General features: G+C 54.4%; 2 protein-coding genes and 1 non-coding gene across 13 annotated transcripts; all 3 read right to left on the bottom strand.

Moving 5' to 3' along the window:
- Positions 1-706: 706 nt before the first annotated feature.
- On the bottom strand, positions 707-12,807 carry LOC100155534 (uncharacterized). 10 transcript variants are annotated; one of them, XM_084994076.1, is made up of 7 exons: positions 12,650-12,807; positions 9,035-9,223; positions 8,691-8,814; positions 7,020-7,234; positions 6,412-6,482; positions 6,060-6,164; positions 707-935 (listed from the first exon to the last, which is right to left on the bottom strand). In XM_084994076.1, the coding sequence occupies exons 2-7, from the start codon at positions 9,197-9,199 to the stop codon at positions 761-763; spliced, it is 855 nt and encodes a 284-aa protein (XP_084850202.1). In that variant the 5' UTR covers positions 9,200-9,223; positions 12,650-12,807; the 3' UTR covers positions 707-760. The 10 variants fall into 10 exon arrangements, with proteins under 10 accessions (XP_084850202.1, XP_020928729.1, XP_084850203.1 ...); XM_021073070.2 differs by having other exon boundaries at positions 8,978-9,223; XM_084994077.1 differs by having other exon boundaries at positions 9,035-9,227.
- On the bottom strand, positions 11,593-11,672 carry MIR130B (microRNA mir-130b). The gene has a single exon (NR_035391.1). It is a non-coding gene; the product is annotated as a microRNA mir-130b (primary transcript).
- A 3,353-nt stretch (positions 12,808-16,160) lies between the features above and the next one.
- SDF2L1 (stromal cell derived factor 2 like 1) lies at positions 16,161-18,156 on the bottom strand. 2 transcript variants are annotated; one of them, XM_001929542.6, is made up of 3 exons: positions 17,908-18,156; positions 17,378-17,574; positions 16,161-16,561 (listed from the first exon to the last, which is right to left on the bottom strand). In XM_001929542.6, the coding sequence occupies exons 1-3, from the start codon at positions 18,092-18,094 to the stop codon at positions 16,280-16,282; spliced, it is 666 nt and encodes a 221-aa protein (XP_001929577.3). In that variant the 5' UTR covers positions 18,095-18,156; the 3' UTR covers positions 16,161-16,279. The 2 variants fall into 2 exon arrangements, with proteins under 2 accessions (XP_001929577.3, XP_084850207.1); XM_084994081.1 differs by having other exon boundaries at positions 17,722-18,156.
- Positions 18,157-18,282: the final 126 nt, after the last annotated feature.

The raw sequence follows: 18,282 nt of genomic DNA on the forward strand, positions 1-18,282 counted from the left end.
ATTCTGCGATTGTAACAAAAAAGTAAATATAAAGGAAAACTCCCACTAGGCCCCATATCCACTCCTCAACTACCCCCCCCCGCCCCCCCAAGGCAGACAGCTCAAAAGGGACATCCACACTTTCTGTCCACCCGCTCACTGCCCATACAGTTCCCACTGCCTCCAGGCCCTTCTCCTGGGAGGCCCAGGGGCAGGAGCCATCAAGCCTGAAAGTCCAAAGCCCTGATGATACCTTCTGTCTCTTCAGCCAGACCACCATGTTTGTGTGCCCCAGCCAAGCCCTGGACCTCCCTCTACAGTCAAGCACTGGGTGATCTTGCCCAGATTGATGGCTTTAAACACTGTATCCCTTGATTCCCAAACACTAAATTGCCAGCACTCTTGGGAGTGCCTGTTGTGGCTTAGAGGTAACCCGACTAGTATCCATGAGGACACAGGTTCAATTCCTGTCCTTGCTTGGTGGGTTAAAGGATCTGGTGTTGCTGCTGTATAGGTCACAGACTTGGCTCGGATCCTGAGTTGCTGTGGTTGTGGTGTAGGCTGAGTTCCCATGTTGGATCCCAGCCTCCCTGACTTGACCACCTGACCACCTACTGTGTGCAGGCTCAGACCCATGAGCCTCTGGCTTGCAGTACCCTGACCACTACTTGGGACAGGAGAAAGCCCAAGGGACAGCATGGTCCCTGGGGAGCGAGGCACAAGGAAGGCACCTCCGGGGGGAATTTATTCATTTCTCTGGCCGTGCTTTGCACAAGAGAGGTTACGGGTCCCTCTGGTAGGGCACAGGCTCCACGCTGCCAGGGTCATTCTCTGAGTCATCTTGGGGATGGGGCACAGGCTGGAACTTGAGCAGGACAGGCGGCGTGAAGATGGAGGCCTTCACAGAAGGCGATGGCATCTCCTCGGTGCTGGGCAAGCCACTACAGGCTGCGGTCCTGTACAGGAGACAGGCAAGATGTGCCCATGAGCTCAGACCCGGCACACGGGGCCACCAGAGGGTCCTATAACCAAACCCAGGCTGTGGGGTGGTTCTCAATCCGTCTCTACCCCTGGAAGCCCTTCCCACCGGTGTTTGTTCAAGGCTGTTCATTGTGGCAATGTCTGTGATTATGCAAACCTGGAAACAATCTAAAGGACCATTGGGGGAGTTCCCTGGTGGCTCAGGGGGTTAAAGACCTAGTGTTGTCACCACTGTGGTGTGGGTTCATCCTGAGCCTGGGAGTTTCTGCAAGCTGCAAGCACAGCCCAAAAAAAGTTCGTCAGGGAATTGCTTAAGGAATCATGGTGTAGCTATGCCTGCTGTGACCATTCTGCAGCTGTTTAAGGAACCACGTTGGTCTATATATCCCAACAAGTAAAGCCGCCTCAGTGGTACAGTAACAGAAAAGAGCAAGTTTCTGAGAAGTACAGGCTATATCATCTTGCCTTGATTTAAAAATCAACCAATGTAAAAAAAAAACAACAACAACAAAAAAAACTGATGGAGTTCCCGTCATGGCTCAGTGGTTAACAAATCTGACTAGGAACCATGAGGTTGCAGGTTCGATCCCTGGCCTCGCTCAGTGGGTTAAGGATCCGGCATTGCCATGAGCTGTGGTGCAGGTTGCAGACTCAGCTCAGATCCAGCATTGCTGTGGCTCTGGCATAGGCCAGCTGCTACATCTCAAATTAGACCCCTAGCCTGGGAACCTCCATATGCCGTGGATGCAGCCCTAGAAAAGACAAAATAAAAAAATTAACCAATGTATTGGGATTTTTTTTTTTTCCCTTTTTAGGGCGGCACCCACAGCATGTGGAAGTTCCCAGGCTAGGGGTCAAATCAGAGCTGAAGCTGCTGGCCATAGCAACACCCGATCCTTAACACAGAATGAGGCCAAGGATCAAACCCATGTCCTCATGGATACTAGTTAGGTTCCTTATCACTGAGCCATGAAAGGAACTCCTGGGACTCAAATTTTTTTTTTTTTTAAATCTTTTTAATAATTTTTTTTTTTTTCCCACTGTATGGGACTCAAATTTTATGCCTTCATTCTGTATTGTGAACTTTCTTCCATAGAATATGTTGTGCTTCTGTGAACTTTTTTTTGTTGTTGGCTACACCCATGGCATATGAAAGTTCCTGTGCCAGAGACTGAATCTGAGCCACAGCTGCAACCACAACTGTGCCAACACTGGATCCTTTACCCCACTGCTTGGGGCTGGGGATCAAACCTGCCCTTTCACAGCGACCTGAGTGGCCAGTCTGATTTTTAACCCACTATGCCATGGCAGGAACTCCTTATGTGAACTTTTTAAAAAAAATAATTTAGGAGTTCCCGTTGTGGCTCAGTGGAAATGAATCTGACTAGTTTCCATGAGGACACATGTTTGATCTCCGGCCTTGGTCAGTGGGTTAAGGATCTGGCTTTGTTGTGAGCTGTGGCATAGGTTGCAGATGCGGCTTGGATCTGGCATTGCTGTGGCTGTGGCTTAGGCCAGCAGCTACAGCTCCAATTGGACCCCCAGCCTGGGAACCTCCATATGCCATGGGTGCAGCCCTAAAAAGACCAAAAAAAAATTTTTTTTTAAATAACCCATTTTTGATGGTGGGTGCCACGATAGCACAGCTCACTCAGAAAGTGATCCATGGGAGTTGCTACTGTGGCTCAGCAGTAACGAACCAGACTGGTACATGAGGACACTGGTTTGATCCCTGGCTTCGCTCATGGGTTAAGGTTCTGGCATTGCCATGAGCTGTGGTATAGGTCGAAGACACGGCTCAGATCTGGAGTTGCTGTGGCTGTGGTGTAGGCCAGCGGTTGCAGCTCCGATTTGACCCATAGCCTGGGAAACTCCATATGCCATGGGTGCGGCCTTAAAAAGAAAAAAAAAAAGAAAGCAATCCATAACTGGCGGCTACAAATTGTCCCCATGGATAAAATACTTCAACAAGCAAAAGAAATTGAGTAAATGATGCACCATCCACACAGTGGGGTGTTCCGCATCTATTATCACTGGGGGAATTCAGGTATTTGTTTGTTTTTTTGGGGGTGGCTGCACCCATGACATGCAAAAGTTCCCTGGCCAGGGATCAAACCCAAGGCACAGCAGTGACAATGCCAAATCCTTTACCTGCTAGATCACCAGCTAACTCCTCCCTCTTCTTTTTGAGGTAACGAATATGTTCTAAAATTGGATTGTGGTGATGGTTGCACAACAGTGAATATATGGAGAGCCATTGCAGTGGACATTCTGGGTGGGTGGATTGTATGCAATGTCAATTATCTCAAAAGGTCTTTAGAAAAGGACTAAGACAATTGGTAGTATTTTCACAGAAAAAAATGAGTGTCTCTTCTTTTTTTTTTTTTTTGGTCTTTTTGTCTTTTGTTGTTGTTGTTGCTATTTCTTGGGCCGCTCCCGCGGCATATGGAGGTTCCCAGGCTAGGGGTCGAATCAGAGCTGTAGCCACCGGCCTACACCAGAGCCACAGCAACGCAGGATCCGAGCCGCGTCTGCAACCTACACCACAGCTCACGGCAACGCCGGATCCTTAACCCACTGAGCAAGGCCAGGGACCGAACCCGCAACCTCATGGTTCCTAGTCGGATTCGTTAACCACTGCGCCATGACAGGAACTCCGAGTGTCTCTTCTTAAAGCCTTGACAGCACAGAACTCCCTTTCATTTGGTATTTTTGAATGATTATATGTAACATATATGCTAGCAATCTTGTGGGTACATTTTTCATTACTAAGTAAGCCAAAAACACTTCTAAAGGTCTGCTTACTCTCTGAGTGTTATTGTTGGTAAGTCTTTTACCAACTGGGAATTTAGAATCATCCTCATAGAACCGTGTGAATTTCTCACATTAAGACATCAGAACGCTCATTCACGGCTGGTGGGAATACAAAATGGAATTCACTCTGGAAGAGAATTTGGCAGTTCCTTATAAAACCACATGTATCTTGCACAACTAAACAGCAATCATGTTCCTCGATATTAGCCCAAAGGGGTAAAGAACCTAGATTTAGGAGTTCCTGTCATAGCTCAGCGGTTAACAAACCCAACCAGCATCCATGAGGATTCAGGTTTGATCCCTGGCCTTGCTCAGTGGGTTAAAGATCCAGCATTACCATGAGCTGTGGTGTAGGTCACAGAAGCGGGTTGGATCCTGCGTTGCTGTGGCTCTGGTATAGGCCAGCATCTACAGCTCCAATTGGATCTGTAGCCCACGAACCTCCATATGCTGCGGGTGCGGCCTAAAAAGGCAAAAAACAAACAAACAAACAAACAAAAAAAAACACAAAACCTTAGATTAAAAAAAAAAAAAAAAAGATTTCCCATCGTGGCTCAGTGGTTAACGAATCCTACTAGAACCATGAGGTTGGGGGTTCGATCCCTGCTCTTGCTCAGTGGGTTAAGGATCCGGCATTGCCATGAGCTGTGGTGTAGGTTGCAGATGTGGCTTGGATCCCGAGTTGCTGTGGCTGTGGCATAGGCTGACAGCACCAGCTCTGATTAGACCCCTAGCCTGGGAACCTCCATATGCCACAGGAGTGACCCTAGAAAAGGCAAAGACAAAAAAACAAACAACAAAACTGCACACGGATATTTAAGGCTGCTTTATTCATAATTGCCAAAATCTGAAAGCAACCAAGATGTCGTTTGGGAAGTGAATGGATGATAAATCATGAATCATCCAGACAATGGAATATTATTCAGCACCAGAAAGAAATGAGCTGTCAAGCCATGAAAAGATATGGCGAAAACTTAAATGCACACCACTAAGTCATGGAAGCCAGTTTGAAAAGGTTGCACACTGTGTGATTCCAAGTACACACGTTCTGGAGAAGGCAAAGCTATGGAGACAGTACAGTAATCAGTGCTTTCCAGGGGTTGGGGGAGAGGGAGGGAAGAAAAGGCAGAGCATAGAGGACTTTGAAACCACTCTATGTGACGCTATAATGGTAGATGCATGTCACCATACATAAGCTATGGATTTGACATAATGAGTTATCGTGTAGGTTCAAGGGCACTCTGGGGGAGGCTGCACGTGGGTGGGGGGGGCAGAAGGATGTGGGAACTCTACTTTCAGCTCAGTTTTACTGTGAACCCTAAACTATTCTGAAAAATAAAATCAACACGAAAATGTTAAAAATAATGATTCATGGAATTCCCAAGTGGTGCAGTGAGTTGGGGATCCGGCGTTGTCACTGCTATGGTTTGGGTTCAGACCCTTGTCTGGGAGCTTCCACTTGCCACAGATGCAGCCAAAAAAAGAAAGAAAGAAAAACACTCATACTCAGTAAATCCCGACTTTGTAAAACATGCATGTAGGTAAATCATGGGGCTGCCCACAGCTGATGGAACTGATGGAACTGTTTCCTTTCTGTTGGCCTATTTGTTTCCTTTTTTTTTTTTTTTTTTGCTTGTTACAGCCACACCTGCAGCATATGAACATTCCCAGGCTAGGGGTGGAATCGGAGCTACAGCTGCTGGCCTATGCCACAGCCACAGCAATGCAGGATCTGAGCTGTGTCTGCAACCTACACCACAGCTCATGGCAATGTCAGATCCTTAACCCACTGAGCGAGGCCAGAGATGGAACCCCCAACCTCATGGTTCCTAGATGGATTCATTTCCGCTATGCCACAATGGGAACTTCTGGCCTATTTGTTTGTGATTTCTTTTCTTTTTTTTTTTTTTTTGTCTTTTTGTCTCTTCTAGGGCTGCTCCCACGGCATATGGAGATTCCCAGGCTAGGGGTCTAATCGGAGCCGTAGCCGCTGGCTTACGACAGAGCCACAGCAACGCCAGATCCTGCGACTGCAACCTACACCACAGCTCACGGCAACGCCGGATCCTTAACCCACTGAGCAAGGCCAGGGATCGAACCCGCAACCTCATGGTTTCTAGTCAGATTCGTTAACCACTGCACCACGACAGGAACTCCTGTTTCTGATTCCTTACTGTTAATGACACCATGGTCCCTCCTAGAAGTGGAAGTGACCGTCACACTGGACATTCCTCCAGCCCCCTTGTACACCACCCCAATGCCAGGAGGCTTAGGGCCTCACTTACCAGGGAAATCTCGGGCAGTGGAGCTTGGGCATGCTGTTCCTGGCCAGGTAGGAGAAGTGGAAGCCTCCAGGATTGAGCACCAAGGGGGTCAAATCAACCATGCGGCTGCAAAGCAGAGCAGGGCAGGGAACATGTGTTGGCCTGGGGGGCTCACCTTTGACATGGGCACGGGGACCCTCGCCCACAGGCAGATCTCTGAGCCCCACTCCTCCCCAGGATGAGGGATCTACTCGGGATTGTGGAGAGGGAAAACTAAGAGGACAGGAAGGCATCATAGCAGGACCGGCACCCAGCAGGATCCTCCAGACACTCCCTTTTCATTGGCCTTGAGCCCAGAATAAATTCCTTCCACCTCTTGGGGTTTGATGGCAGGCCTGTCCAGTTCAATTTCACCTCAGACTCTGAAGCTTCCAATTTCTCCACCTGCAGGAAACAAAGGAAATTTTAGGACAAATTCAGGATCTTTGTCACAAAGAGAAACACCTTCTCCAAGAGCTCTGAAAATGATGAGTCTTTCAGTCAATCAGCAAACATGTCAGGCTCATCCTTGGTTCCACTCGGAGCTCAGGGTTGGGGGAGAAGGCATGGGTTGGGGGATGGGAGCCAAAAGAGGACGTGCTTGCCATGCCTGGGGGCCGGTGAGCAGGAGTCGGGAGGGAAAGAAAGGCAGAGGCAGCAAGAGGGCAGCCTGGAGAATGACACCCATGAGGGTGGAGATGGGGGCCATTCTCCACCTGTCTTCTGGGAGCTCCAGGATCCCGCCCAGGGCACTAAGGCCAGGCAAGTGATGCTCTGTGCACACCCCACCCCCACCCCTGTGACTCTGCTCTATCTGCTACTGCCTGCAGAGCCCTCTCTGCAGATTAAAAAGAAAGTTTTGAGACCCACTGCTGCGGGCCTGGGAATCGCTGGGGTGATGCCAAGTAGGCAGGCAAGGCTGCCCCTCCCAGAGCCACTGACCGATGTGCTAGGCAGCGGAGGGAAGGGGCCAAAGACCCTGGGCATGGTGTAGACAGGAGGTGATGGTGCCACCATGGAGGTCACGGTGGTGGCAGGTGGTGGCAGTGGCGGAGGTGGCAGCAGGGTCGGTGGTAGGCACGGGGAGGTCGACTGATCTCGCAAGATGATAGGCTCTGGTTTCTTTGCTTTTGGCTTCCTTCTCTTCTTCTTGGCATCTGGGACAAAAGGTGTCAGTGAGTGCCTACCCAGAGGCCAGAAAGGTCGAATGGTGGCCAAACACAGTCCCTCCAACAACAAGGAGAAGCAGGCCCCCACAAAGGGCACAATGTAGTGACCCTCCAGGCCACCAACCAACTCCCAGCCCCACAACCACCCCATGGGGAGAGGGTACTTTTATTTCAAGCTGAAACGGAGCTCAAACTGTACCAACTACAGGCAGGATCCACGCCAGAGAGTCTCACCTCCAGGGCAGGGTTTCGTGGGAAGTGATGCAGTGTCACCGCCAAGGAGGGTTGGGCTTGGCCTGAGCAGCCTGGTCTGCCATTCACCTTCCCCGGTATTGAGCAAAGCCTGAGTTGGCCAGCAACCCAGTGGGGTATCCAGGCCCTGGACAGTGAGCCCACCGACTCCACCCAGCCCAGGGTCATCCCGGGAGTGTGCAAAGGGCCCACCCAGGTGGAGGAAGAATTTCAGAGGTGGGCTTGGAGTTGGAAGGAACTGGGGCCTGCCCCCTTCCCCTCTCCTGTTCCAACGAGTCTGGGTATTTCTACTGTTCAAAGCTGGAGGCCAGAAGTTCCCATGAAGGCTCAGTGGCAAGGAACCCGACTATCCATAAGGATGGGGGTCCAACCCCTGGCCTTGCCCAGTGAGTTAAGGATGCAGCATTGCTGTGAGCTATGGCATAGGTCACAGATGTGACTCAGATCTGGCGTCCTGTGGTTGTGGCATAGGCTGGCAGCTGCAGCTCCAATTCAACCCCTAGCCTGGGAACTTCCATATGCTTTTTAGAACTGCACCTTAAAAAGCAAAAAAAAAAAAAAAAAAAGACTGAAGCCACCAGCAAAGTATCAGTTAACAAGCCCCTCAAACACCTCATGTGGAATGAGAGAGTGCTACCAGGGTGCACTGGCTGGAGGCTGAGACTGCCTGGAGTAACTCTGTCCTGAGTCCCAGTCCAATCCACCACTTCTGTGTGACCTACACACACTGGACAACCTCCCTGGATCTCCATATCCTTTTCTGTAAAACAGGCACAAATAACACACTGATGTCACCTTGGGAGGCTGCACTAAGAGCTCCAGGCACTGTGGGTCCAGCTATCAGGAAATAGTGATGTGGAGCATGCACACTCAGCACCACAGACTTGGAACCTCCAGGTGGACGGCCCCCCAGTGTGATACAAAACAAAGGAGCCCACGGCCCCCGTTGTTTATCCCTGAACGCAGACAGACCCAAAGACCAAACCCAAACGTGATCAAGGCGGTCAGAGGAAGAAAGACAAAGCTAGCACTCCCCATTGGACCATGACACAGCTACAAACCTATTAGGTGGGTACCCCAAAGCACAACACTGCTCTTTCGTCGATGGCTTCAAGGGAAAGTGAGGGCATCCCACCTCAAAGGGGACTCCCACAGACGTGACCAGAATCCTCACTGGATTCTGGAGCCTCACCCTGGGAGTAGAGGTGCACGCGGTGGATGCGCCTCTTCAGCTGCTCCAGGCGCCGGTGCATCTCCCGGGCGCCCATGCTGTTGCAACAGTTCAGCTCCCCCTGGATGGCGCTGGAGAATTTGGCCTGCGACCATAGTGGGAGAGGAGGGTGTTGGAAGCCCACAAATGAGCCGCAGCCTTCTGAAAGACCCGACCTGCCTGCCCAGGCGGACGGACGGCGGCGCCCCGCCTCCGCCCCCTAGAGCTGAGCTCCGCCCCTGCACCGGGCCCGCCCCGCCGGCCCGCACCCAAAGGAAGGAAAGGATCCCGCGCTGCTCGCACTCTGCCTGCTTGCCCTTGCGCACCACCCTCTCGGCCAGCGCCGGGTTGCGGTCGATGCTGCGGAAGAGGCGGCGCAGCGCGCGCTCCGTGTAAGTCACCGCCTGCCTCTCGAAGTCCTCCTCCGAGATGAGCTGGCAGAAGGCCACACTCTGGGGGAACTCGCTGTCGAACTCGTCCAGGACCTCCATCCTTGAGGGCTTCGGGCGGCCTGGCTGCCTAGGGACAGAACGGCCGTCAAGGTGGGACCACCAGGGTCCGGGCCCGCCCACCCCATCAGCCCCACGAGAAAAGAGAGATCCCCGAGGGCCGGAACCATCCAGGCAGAGCCAAGCCCAGGGACGCACCGCTGTCCCCCAGCTGCCACGCCGCCGAAGGCTCGCTCCGCGCCCCGCGCTTGCTGGACCGCTCCGGCCCGTCCCGGGAGACCGCGGGCCAATCCCTGCAGGACGGGCGCACGTGACAATGCCTGCCGCTCTGCGCATGCGCCCTCACGCCTCGATGAGATGGTCGCTGCGGCACTGCGCAGCGGGAGGCCCATAGTTGCGGGATACTCCCGACGACGGCTGCGCAAACTTTCAACTTCTTTATGGCCCTTGCCCCGTGGCCAGCCTCTAGTGCCCTCTACCCCAGCTATTCCCCCCCCCTTCCTTCTGGTCTGTAGTCAAGGCCCCAAACACTCCTTTCTGCCCCCGTGTTCGACACTTTTCACCCTCTTCCTCCTGACTTACTCTCCAGGTTCCACATTCTCCTCCCATCATGAGGTCCTGACTTCTCCAGACCTTCTTGGACCATCTTACCCACTTCTTAGCTCCAACCCACTTCTTAACCCCAACTCGAGCTCCAGACTCACATCCAAGAGTAAAAGGGGCATTTCCCGGGCAGTTGATGCTGAACACATCCAGATTGACATACAGTTTCTTCCCTCCTGCCCTCAACCCACTTCTCTTTTCCCTCTCCTTAGTCAGTGGCCAACACCACAATTCAGCCCAGCCACTAACAAGGGACATGCATCCTGGACTGCCTCTTTCCTGTCCCCACCTCACCCCCCTTCACCAGCCCTGAGATCCATACCTCAGAGGGCCATCACCAGCCCTCTAGCCCCAGCTTCCCCCAGCACAGGAGGTGGCATTCACTTCCTCCTGCACTGAGGTCAGAGAGCAAGGTGGATCCACCAAGGAGGAAGGTCTGGCCTTTGCATCTTGGGTGTAGACAGACTCAGATACACCTGGGCTCAAATCTTCATTCTGCTGCCTGCCCCCGTGTGACTCACAAAATCAGACTTGACTTTGAAATATATAGTATGTGCCTTTAAAAACAGGACAAGCCTCCTCTAAGAGATCAGGCAGACCCCTGATTAACACCCCATCATGTCATGTTATGCTTATAATAGTTCACACTTTATATGTTTATTTGTATTTTTTAAAGAGTACAGTGCAAGGCACTGCCAAAAGAGGAAAAAAAAAACTACATGGTCTCTGCCCTCAGGGCCTTCCCGTGTAAAGAGAGTGTCAGCCACAGAGAGAAAAGTGTGATCTAACAGGTTCTGGTGGAGGAACATTGATGCTTTGGAGCCAAAGGAAGGCTTTTCCTAGGAGGGGACATTTGAGCAGAGCCCTGCGTTCACAAGCCCCTCCCAGTAAGGGCAGGAGACAGCTGCATGGGGTCTTTGGCCAGTGGGTACAGGATCACCTCCAGCCATAATGCCTGAAACCAAGAGGGAGGGAGGATGGGTCTGAGTCAGGTGACCCTGGGAGGGAGGAACCCAAGGGGTCAGGAGCATGTGGCATTGTCCCTCATCCTCCAGGGATGCCAGGGCTTCTGCCTCCAGGGTGGGGGTGAAGCCAGTGTCCACGGGTGCTTAGCCACCAATAAGGTGTACTCCCAAATGCCCATGCAGGGACCTGGGCTCCCTTGCAAAGCAACAGGTTTGAATGACTGTCACTGAGCACACAAAAATCTCTCGTCCTGATGATGGGGCCAGGCTCCTTGGCAGTTCAAGCCCTAGTGCCAGCTGTGAGGGTGGGCGTGACAGGCACCCCACAGTCTCTCCTGCAGGCTCAGGGCAGCATTTGTCCCCAGGAGAGAACAGGTGGGCTAGGTCAGAGGGCACGAGCTGCAGGTTTTGTATCCCAAGTCCACTGTCCACCCCAGACTGTGCTTCTCCTGCTGTGAACCCAGAACATCCTCTCTAGGCCTGGCCCTCCCTAGGCCTTCAAAGAGGGCTGGTCTTAGGGCACCTCCACGTGGTTAAGGGTCTAAGCCAGGTCCAGTTAGACCCTCTGTGCAAAGCAATGGGCCTTTCTCCACTGGGTCCTGACCAAACCTGGAGCCCCCAGGCTTACCTGAGTGCTGGTTGCAAAGATCATCTTCAAACCATAGCTTTTCTGACTCTGGGGTCTCTGCCCCTGCCCTGTCCAGCCAGGACCCAGACAGAGAGCTTAGGGGATGAGTTTCCAGCTCTGCCCTCACCTGACGTTCTGATGGAGGGTCCAGCCCTGCTCCGCACCTGCACCTAATTGCTAGGAAGCAGAATGAGGCAGCAAGACCCCCCTCCCCCCAGGCACTGTGGACGGCAGGCTGGGCCTGACTGATGCCCTTTCATCATTGCACTGCTTCCCAGTGGCCCACAGTAGTGCAACAGGGAAAGAGTGTCAGGCAGGCCTGCCAGAGCCTCTCCTGGTGGTCCAGGGTTGGTGGTGAGTGGGGATCTGAGACTTGGAATGCAGGCCCACTGGGGCGGGGCCTCTGCCTGGGGAGAAGTGTGCCCTCTGACCCCAGAGGCCCAGGCCTGGCCAGGATCTCAAGTTTCCATGGAGAAGTGAGCGAACTGGGCAGGGGGGAAGGGAGGGCCTGTGGGTCCAGGGGCTTGGCCTGGGCAGGGGAAGTGGAAGTGTGGGGGAGGGGGTCCCCAAGGCTGGTCCCAGATGCTTTGACAATATCATTGCACTGCTCCTCAAAGCACAGTAGTGCAACCTCGTCAGAGCACCTGCGGCCAGCAGGGGGGACCCCAACCGATCCCAAGACAGTCGGAGCGGCAAGCTCCACTGAGGGTGGGTGGGGCTAGGGGCCCATTCCTAGAATCAGGGCAGAGAGGGGACAGATTTTCAGTGGGGCTGCCTTCCTCGAGGTCCTCAGAACCCCAAGGCAGCCAGACCTTCCCCAGCACCTCCAGATTGCCATGGAGGAGCGACCCCAGACCAAGAGGCAGCTCCAATCCCGGAGCTCGAGCCGACGGGGGGAAAGGGCGCACACACAAAGGAGAGGGGCCGGCGCGGCAAGGTTGTCCTTAGCCCACTCACGCCCAGGGCGAGGGTGGATACTGCCCGACGACCATGCTCCCTACCCCGTTCCGCGTCTCTGGAAGAAGAAAGCTGGCCCCACTCCGGGTCGACGTGCCCCTGCCGGCTCAGGCCCCATCCCTGGCCCCTGGTTCCTGGTCCCCAACTTGAGCTCCGCGTTCTGTCCAGTAGATTCCCTGCCCGGCGACCCAGAGCGAAGAAGAAGCACGGGGGGTGTTTCCCGCCTCTCTGGGGTTCCCTGCCCGGAGGGGACGCCCGGAGTCCTGGCTGCGCCCCTCCACACACTCCACCGGGTAGGGCCGCCCTGCCCGCGCTCCCACCTTGGCCCCGGCTACTCACACGGCGGGATGCCCCTTACGCCCCGGGGCGGGACAGGACTCGGGAGGTTACCGGGAAAGGTTTGGATGGCAGTCTGCCCGCGGTGACCCCCAGGACCACCCCGCACCTCGTGGCGCCCTCTCGCCGCCGGCTCCATCTTTAACCCGCTGACAGGCGGCGGCCCAGCCCCCGGCTTCTTAGCATAGCGCCGCGCTGATTGGCCAGCGCCTGCGGGGGCCTAGCCTCCCGCACGCCCATTGGCTGAGGCCAGAGCGATTTCAAAATAGCCTGCGGGCCCGGATTGGCCGGGCGCGGGCCGAGGCTGCGGCTCCGCGGTTTTAACAATGAGTTCTACAAACACTTTCTCCCCATTCATAACTTATCAAAAGGAACTTTGCCCGCCTTTTCGCAGCTCCAGGCTCCGCGAGTTTTTTGGCTGCGCCGGCAAGAGAGCTTGGAAGCCCGGTGGGGGCGCAGACCTCGCGACCAAGCCCCCTGGGGAGGTGGCTGCGACCCGAGGAAAATGCTGAGACCCGCAGTCCACCCCGTCTCCTCTGGGCCGCTGGCTACCTCGTTTTGCTAACTGAAATCTTTCCCTGGGCCTCCCGGAAGGGCACGTTCGCCTGCGGTGGGCTCTCTGACTGGGGTAGCCCCCTCCCCACGGCATCGCGGGACTTGACACAAATGAGATTTGCTTGAAGCCGCTGAATAGGCCTGGGCTTCAGGACCTGGTCTTGGAGCCCCAGGAGCCTTGTGGAACGATGGGAGGCACAGGGAAGGGGGCTTCGCTTGGGTACCTGCGTGATTGTGGATAACCATTCCATTAAGTTCTTACGGAGCCTGACGACCCGGAATGATGTACACCAGCTCTCCTGGCCCTCACAGAGCTGCAGTGTGTGTTGGGGGTGGGGTGGGGGGTGATTTGGCTACCATGCATCTGGGCCCTTTCCTCTTTTATTCTCCGTCCAAAGCCTGAGAGTAAATGCTACGCAGGAAGGTGCAGCTGGGTTTGAGTCTTCAGCAATCTTGGTTGCCTCGTCTGCAGAATTAAGAAGAGAATTGAACTGTGCTTCTTACAGGTGTTGCCAGGAGCAAATAAGATGCTGTGCAAATCATTGACCTAGGGCCTGGCACTTAGTTTTCAATAAATGAGAGCACCACGGCTGCTGCTGATGCAGTTTTGATTCTTGGTCTTGCCCTGCATTCTGCATGCAGCCATCTCACCTGCTCCCACAGCTTCAGCCTTGATTTCCCAAGGATTCCTACATGCTGTGCACTGTTGGATTCTGCTCTTAATTAATACTTCTCACTTTTCTGTGTGTGGTAATTGGAAAGTGAGGTGACAGAAGCAGAAGCAGGCTCTTACAGCCCAGAGGGGCCAGAGGAGTGCAATGTGGTCCACATTGCTGGTGCCCCGCCTCCATTCCCTTGACACTCACCTCTACAGAAAGGATGCTTCTCTGGCTGAGGACTACTGGGCAATTGGGAAGTGCTGCAGAGTAAATCCCTGCCCCACCCCACCCCCAGCAGCCCTCAGACAATGAGAGAAGATATGTTGGTTGGATGAGTGCCCCACTTTCTAGCCTTTGGTGGAGAGAACTCTAATGTATGTTCTCCATGGGGTCCTAGAGCTCCCCAGTGTGAATAAGGCTTCATCGGCTGCCTTCCTGCTCCTCTAAGCCCTATTCCTCCGCCTCAGTGTTTTGTGGGATCACCTACCAACAACCTGCTTGCACTCCTGTCTCAGGTCATATGAGTGATGGTAGAGAAATCTAGACTTGTAGACACTATTCAAGAGGTTTGAGCAGGAGTTCCCCTTGTGGCTCAGTGGTAAAGAACCTGACTATTATCCATGAGGATGTGAGTTCAATCTCTGGCCTGGTTCATTGGGTTAAGGATCCAATGTTGCCATGAGCTGTGGTATAGTTTGCTGATGCAGCTTGGCTCCAGTGTTTCTATGACTGCAGTGTAGTTTGGTGGCTGCAGCTCCGATTCAGCCCCTAACCTAGGAACTTCCATATGCCACAGGCATAGCCAAAAAAAGAAAAAAAAAAAAAAAAAAGGCTTGAGCAGAGCAAGAGCTCATAGGGGAGAGGGCAGGGGGAGCAAAGGACCTAACCGTGACCCTCCTCCCCTCAGGTCTCACATTGACTAGAGCTTTTCTCTCACCCACTAAGGTCAATGAGTTCTCAAAAGTGAGGTGCTCTGCCCACCCTCCTCCAAGCCCCTTCCAACCAGCTGCCACCCCCATCCTCTCCTTGGGCTCTATTATTCTCATCCTGCAAAGTCGCATCCTCCACCTCCAGCAGCTCCCCAAAGCCTCTAGGGATGTAATCTCCACTATCACCTCTAGAGGGCACCCACACACCAGAAAAACTACTGTTACCTTCGTATATCAGAACACTATTTATTTATTGTTCCTTTTCTTAAGTTGCAAAGTTTTGCTGGCTCAAATCGTGCCTCTTCCAAGTTCCCTGGTGGCCTAACCGGTTAAGGATCTGGTGCTGGAGTTCCCGTTGTGGCTCAGTGGAAGCGAATCTGACTAGCATCCTTGAGGACACACGTTGGATCCCTGGCCTTGTTCAGTAGGTTAAGAATCCAGCATTGCCATGAGCTGTGGTGTAGGTTGCAGACGTGGCTCGGATCTTGTATTGCTGTGGCTGTAGTGTAGGCCAGCGGCTAAAGCTCCTATTCAACTCCTAGCCTGGGAATCTCCATAGGCCTCGGGTGTGGCCCTAAAAATGTTAAAAAAAAAAAAAAAAAAAAAAAAAAAAGTACCTGGTGTTGCCACTGCTGTGGCTTGGGTCAGTGTTATGCCACTGGTTTAATCCCTGGCTCAGGAACTTCTTCATGCTGAAGGTGTGGCCAAAAAAAAGAAAAAACTGTGTCTTGTCTTCCAGGAAGACTTGTTAGTGGCTTCAGGGTGGCAGTTCTCTGTGGTTACTTCCCTTGTGATATCTTTTGAAATTTCTCTATGGCCTCAGGACTTTGAAGGGTTGTAGTGGAGCCTGAGATGCTACATTCCAGGGCTGGCTTGGTGTGTGGAGTGCTATTTGCACCAAGAGTGAGGGAAACTGTGATGCAAATTTCCAGCAGATAGGCAGAGTCCTGACCCGGTTCTTGGTCAAAGACGTGTGAGATTGCAGCAACTGCAAGAGGCGCCAAGAGGAGGGGGAGCACCTCAAAGGATGAGGGGGCTGGAGAACTTGTGCCCATCCCAGCTGGCAGAGAGTGGGGCTCCTGCTTTCCCCCTGACCCCAGCCCTGGCCCCCACCCTTATCAGGAAGGTTTGTAAAGCTCAGGGCCTGGGAGCTGGGGTCACTTGCCACTGGACCATCTGAGGGTAGAGCAGGGGCTGTGATGGCCCAGAGCAGTGTTGGGAGTGTACAGAAGAGCATCAGAGAGGTTTGGACAGGTTCAGCTGCCAACTGTTATGGAGATAGAGGTTTTGCACTGAGGAAGAGATGCTGAACCAGGCCAGGGAGGGCTGGCGCTTGCTGGGCACCCCTAGACTCACAGCAAAATACAACCATAGACCAACATTCTTTAATCATAAAGGCACTTAAGAATCCCTACAAACCCAAAGTTTCCCCCAAGAGTGGGTCTGCAGTCAACCCATCCTTCTGCCCTCCATCCACCCATCCAGAGCACTCAGAGTTCATCATGACCTGCAGAGGGGTCCATGCTGGGCTTGATGAAGATGCCTTCCATGGCCTTCCACCTATTGTGAGTGTTGGCGCTGGGCATGCCGTGCACCTCGTGTTGCCCACGGATGGGACTCCCGTATTGCTCACCGGTGACCGAAAGGAACACAGAGGTGCCCACGTGCTGGAAGCGCACTGCAGCCTCCCGCTCCCAGTGCTGCCCTGAGCAGCGCACTGTCCACAGGTCCAGGTCATCACCCTCGCCATCCTCCCCAAAGGCGCTCACCTCCTGTGGGTGCGGGTGGGGCAGGATGGGAGGACAGTAGTCATTATGAAGGGCACTCTGAGACTCCTGTAGACACTTGTCTAGCACTGCGCTCACACCCAGGGGCCTGCCTTGCAACTCTCTGAGCCTCAGTTTCCACAGCTGCAAAATAGGACAACACAACTCCTACCCCCAGCACTCAGAAGCCCCCCACCCCCCACCTCCGTAAATTTTTCAAACACCAGCACATCCCACCTCATCTGGGCAGCGACCACAGGCCCCCACAGGGCCAAGACCTTCTCCTCGCTCCTCCATGTTCCTCCTGTTCTAATCCCTCTGACCCTCACTCAGCATAAAGCCCACACCTCAGGCTGGGCTTAAGATTAAGGTTCTATTAATCTACTTTCTCTTCTGATAACCGTCCAAAAGCATCCTCTGTTCCAGCCCCACCTCCCACCCAGTTCCAATGAACTCCACATGCAAGCTCTTCCTTAGGCCTCAGAGACACTCTCCTCTCTGTGGCCTGGGGGGCTCCTCCTCCTTCCAGGCCCAGCCTGAGTTCCCCCTCCCCTGGAGGGTTTCCATTCCTCACTCCAGTGGCCATAGTGGATTCTCCTCCTCCGCTGTCGGATTGCCCCTCAGGGATGGCACTGTCTAGCTAGATGGCTCTTTCTGCCTGGGCAGAGAGCTCCAGGGGACAGGACCCTGACGCATGCAGTCACCTCGGTGTCCCCAGAGGGGGCGCTCAACAAACACTTCTGATTTGAAATTCCCGTTCCACAGAGGAAGTCGAGGCTCAGAGCCGGCGCCCGGCCCCTCACATATACTCCAGGGGCTCACCTGGTTGTTGGACAGCGGCGAAGGGAAGTGGTGCGTGTGCAGGTTCTTGCCGGTGAGCACGTGAGTCAGCCGAACCGTCTGCCCGCAGCGCACCGGAGACCCGCGCGGACACCCGCCCTCCGAGCCGCCGCGGATTTGCCAGTAGCTGTTGGCGTCGTCGGACGCCTCCACGCCGGTCACCGACTGCTGGCCGCTGCCTAGGGGGAGATACCCCACCCCCGGGGTTGCCGTCAACGCGACAACTCTGACCCTCGGCAAGGACACCATCATTTCTCCCGGACAAGCTCAACCCTGGGACCCAGTGGCTCCCTCAGCCCCTCCCGCCCGGGCGGGACTCAAGTCACCTGGTCCGAAGCTCCCGAATGACATCGCGACCACCCCGTCAAACAGCCAGACTCTGCCCCTTGGTCCGCAACTCCTTCAGTCCCTGATGATTCCCAGACCCCTGGCCGGCAGACCCCCGCCCCACCTCTGTCAGACCCCCACCCCTGGCCGCTACTGCCCGGATGCCGCAGCCCCAGCCCGCGCACCGGATCCGTATTTGATGTCGTGCGAATGCAGCCGCACCCGGTGCTGCGTGTTGAGCAGCTTCAGCACCGACCCACAGGTCACGAGGCCCGAGCCGGTCTTGGCGGCACCGCTGCCCGGCACCAAGAGCGCTAGCAGCAGCCCCAGCAGCGCCGGTCCGGCAGTTCGCCGGCAACCCGCGCTCCACATCGCCCCGGCCGGGCTCTGGCAACTCGGCCCGTGGACGCTTCCGTCTCCGCTGCCGGCCAATCGGGCTCTGACAGAGCCCACCACGGTAGCCAATCGCCGGCCTGCACGGCGCTCCGCCTGCACTGTTATTGAGTCCTTGTGGAAGGGACCCGCCCCCAGCTTTCGAGAGACGCGGCGGGGAGGGGGTT

The sequence above is a fragment of the Sus scrofa genome, chromosome 14 (genome assembly GCF_054392235.1).
Source record: "Sus scrofa isolate SSC_HxYL_T2T_F1_AM1 chromosome 14, Sscrofa_HxYL_maternal_Yorkshire_Landrace_v2.0, whole genome shotgun sequence".
Lineage (NCBI taxonomy): Eukaryota > Metazoa > Chordata > Mammalia > Artiodactyla > Suidae > Sus > Sus scrofa.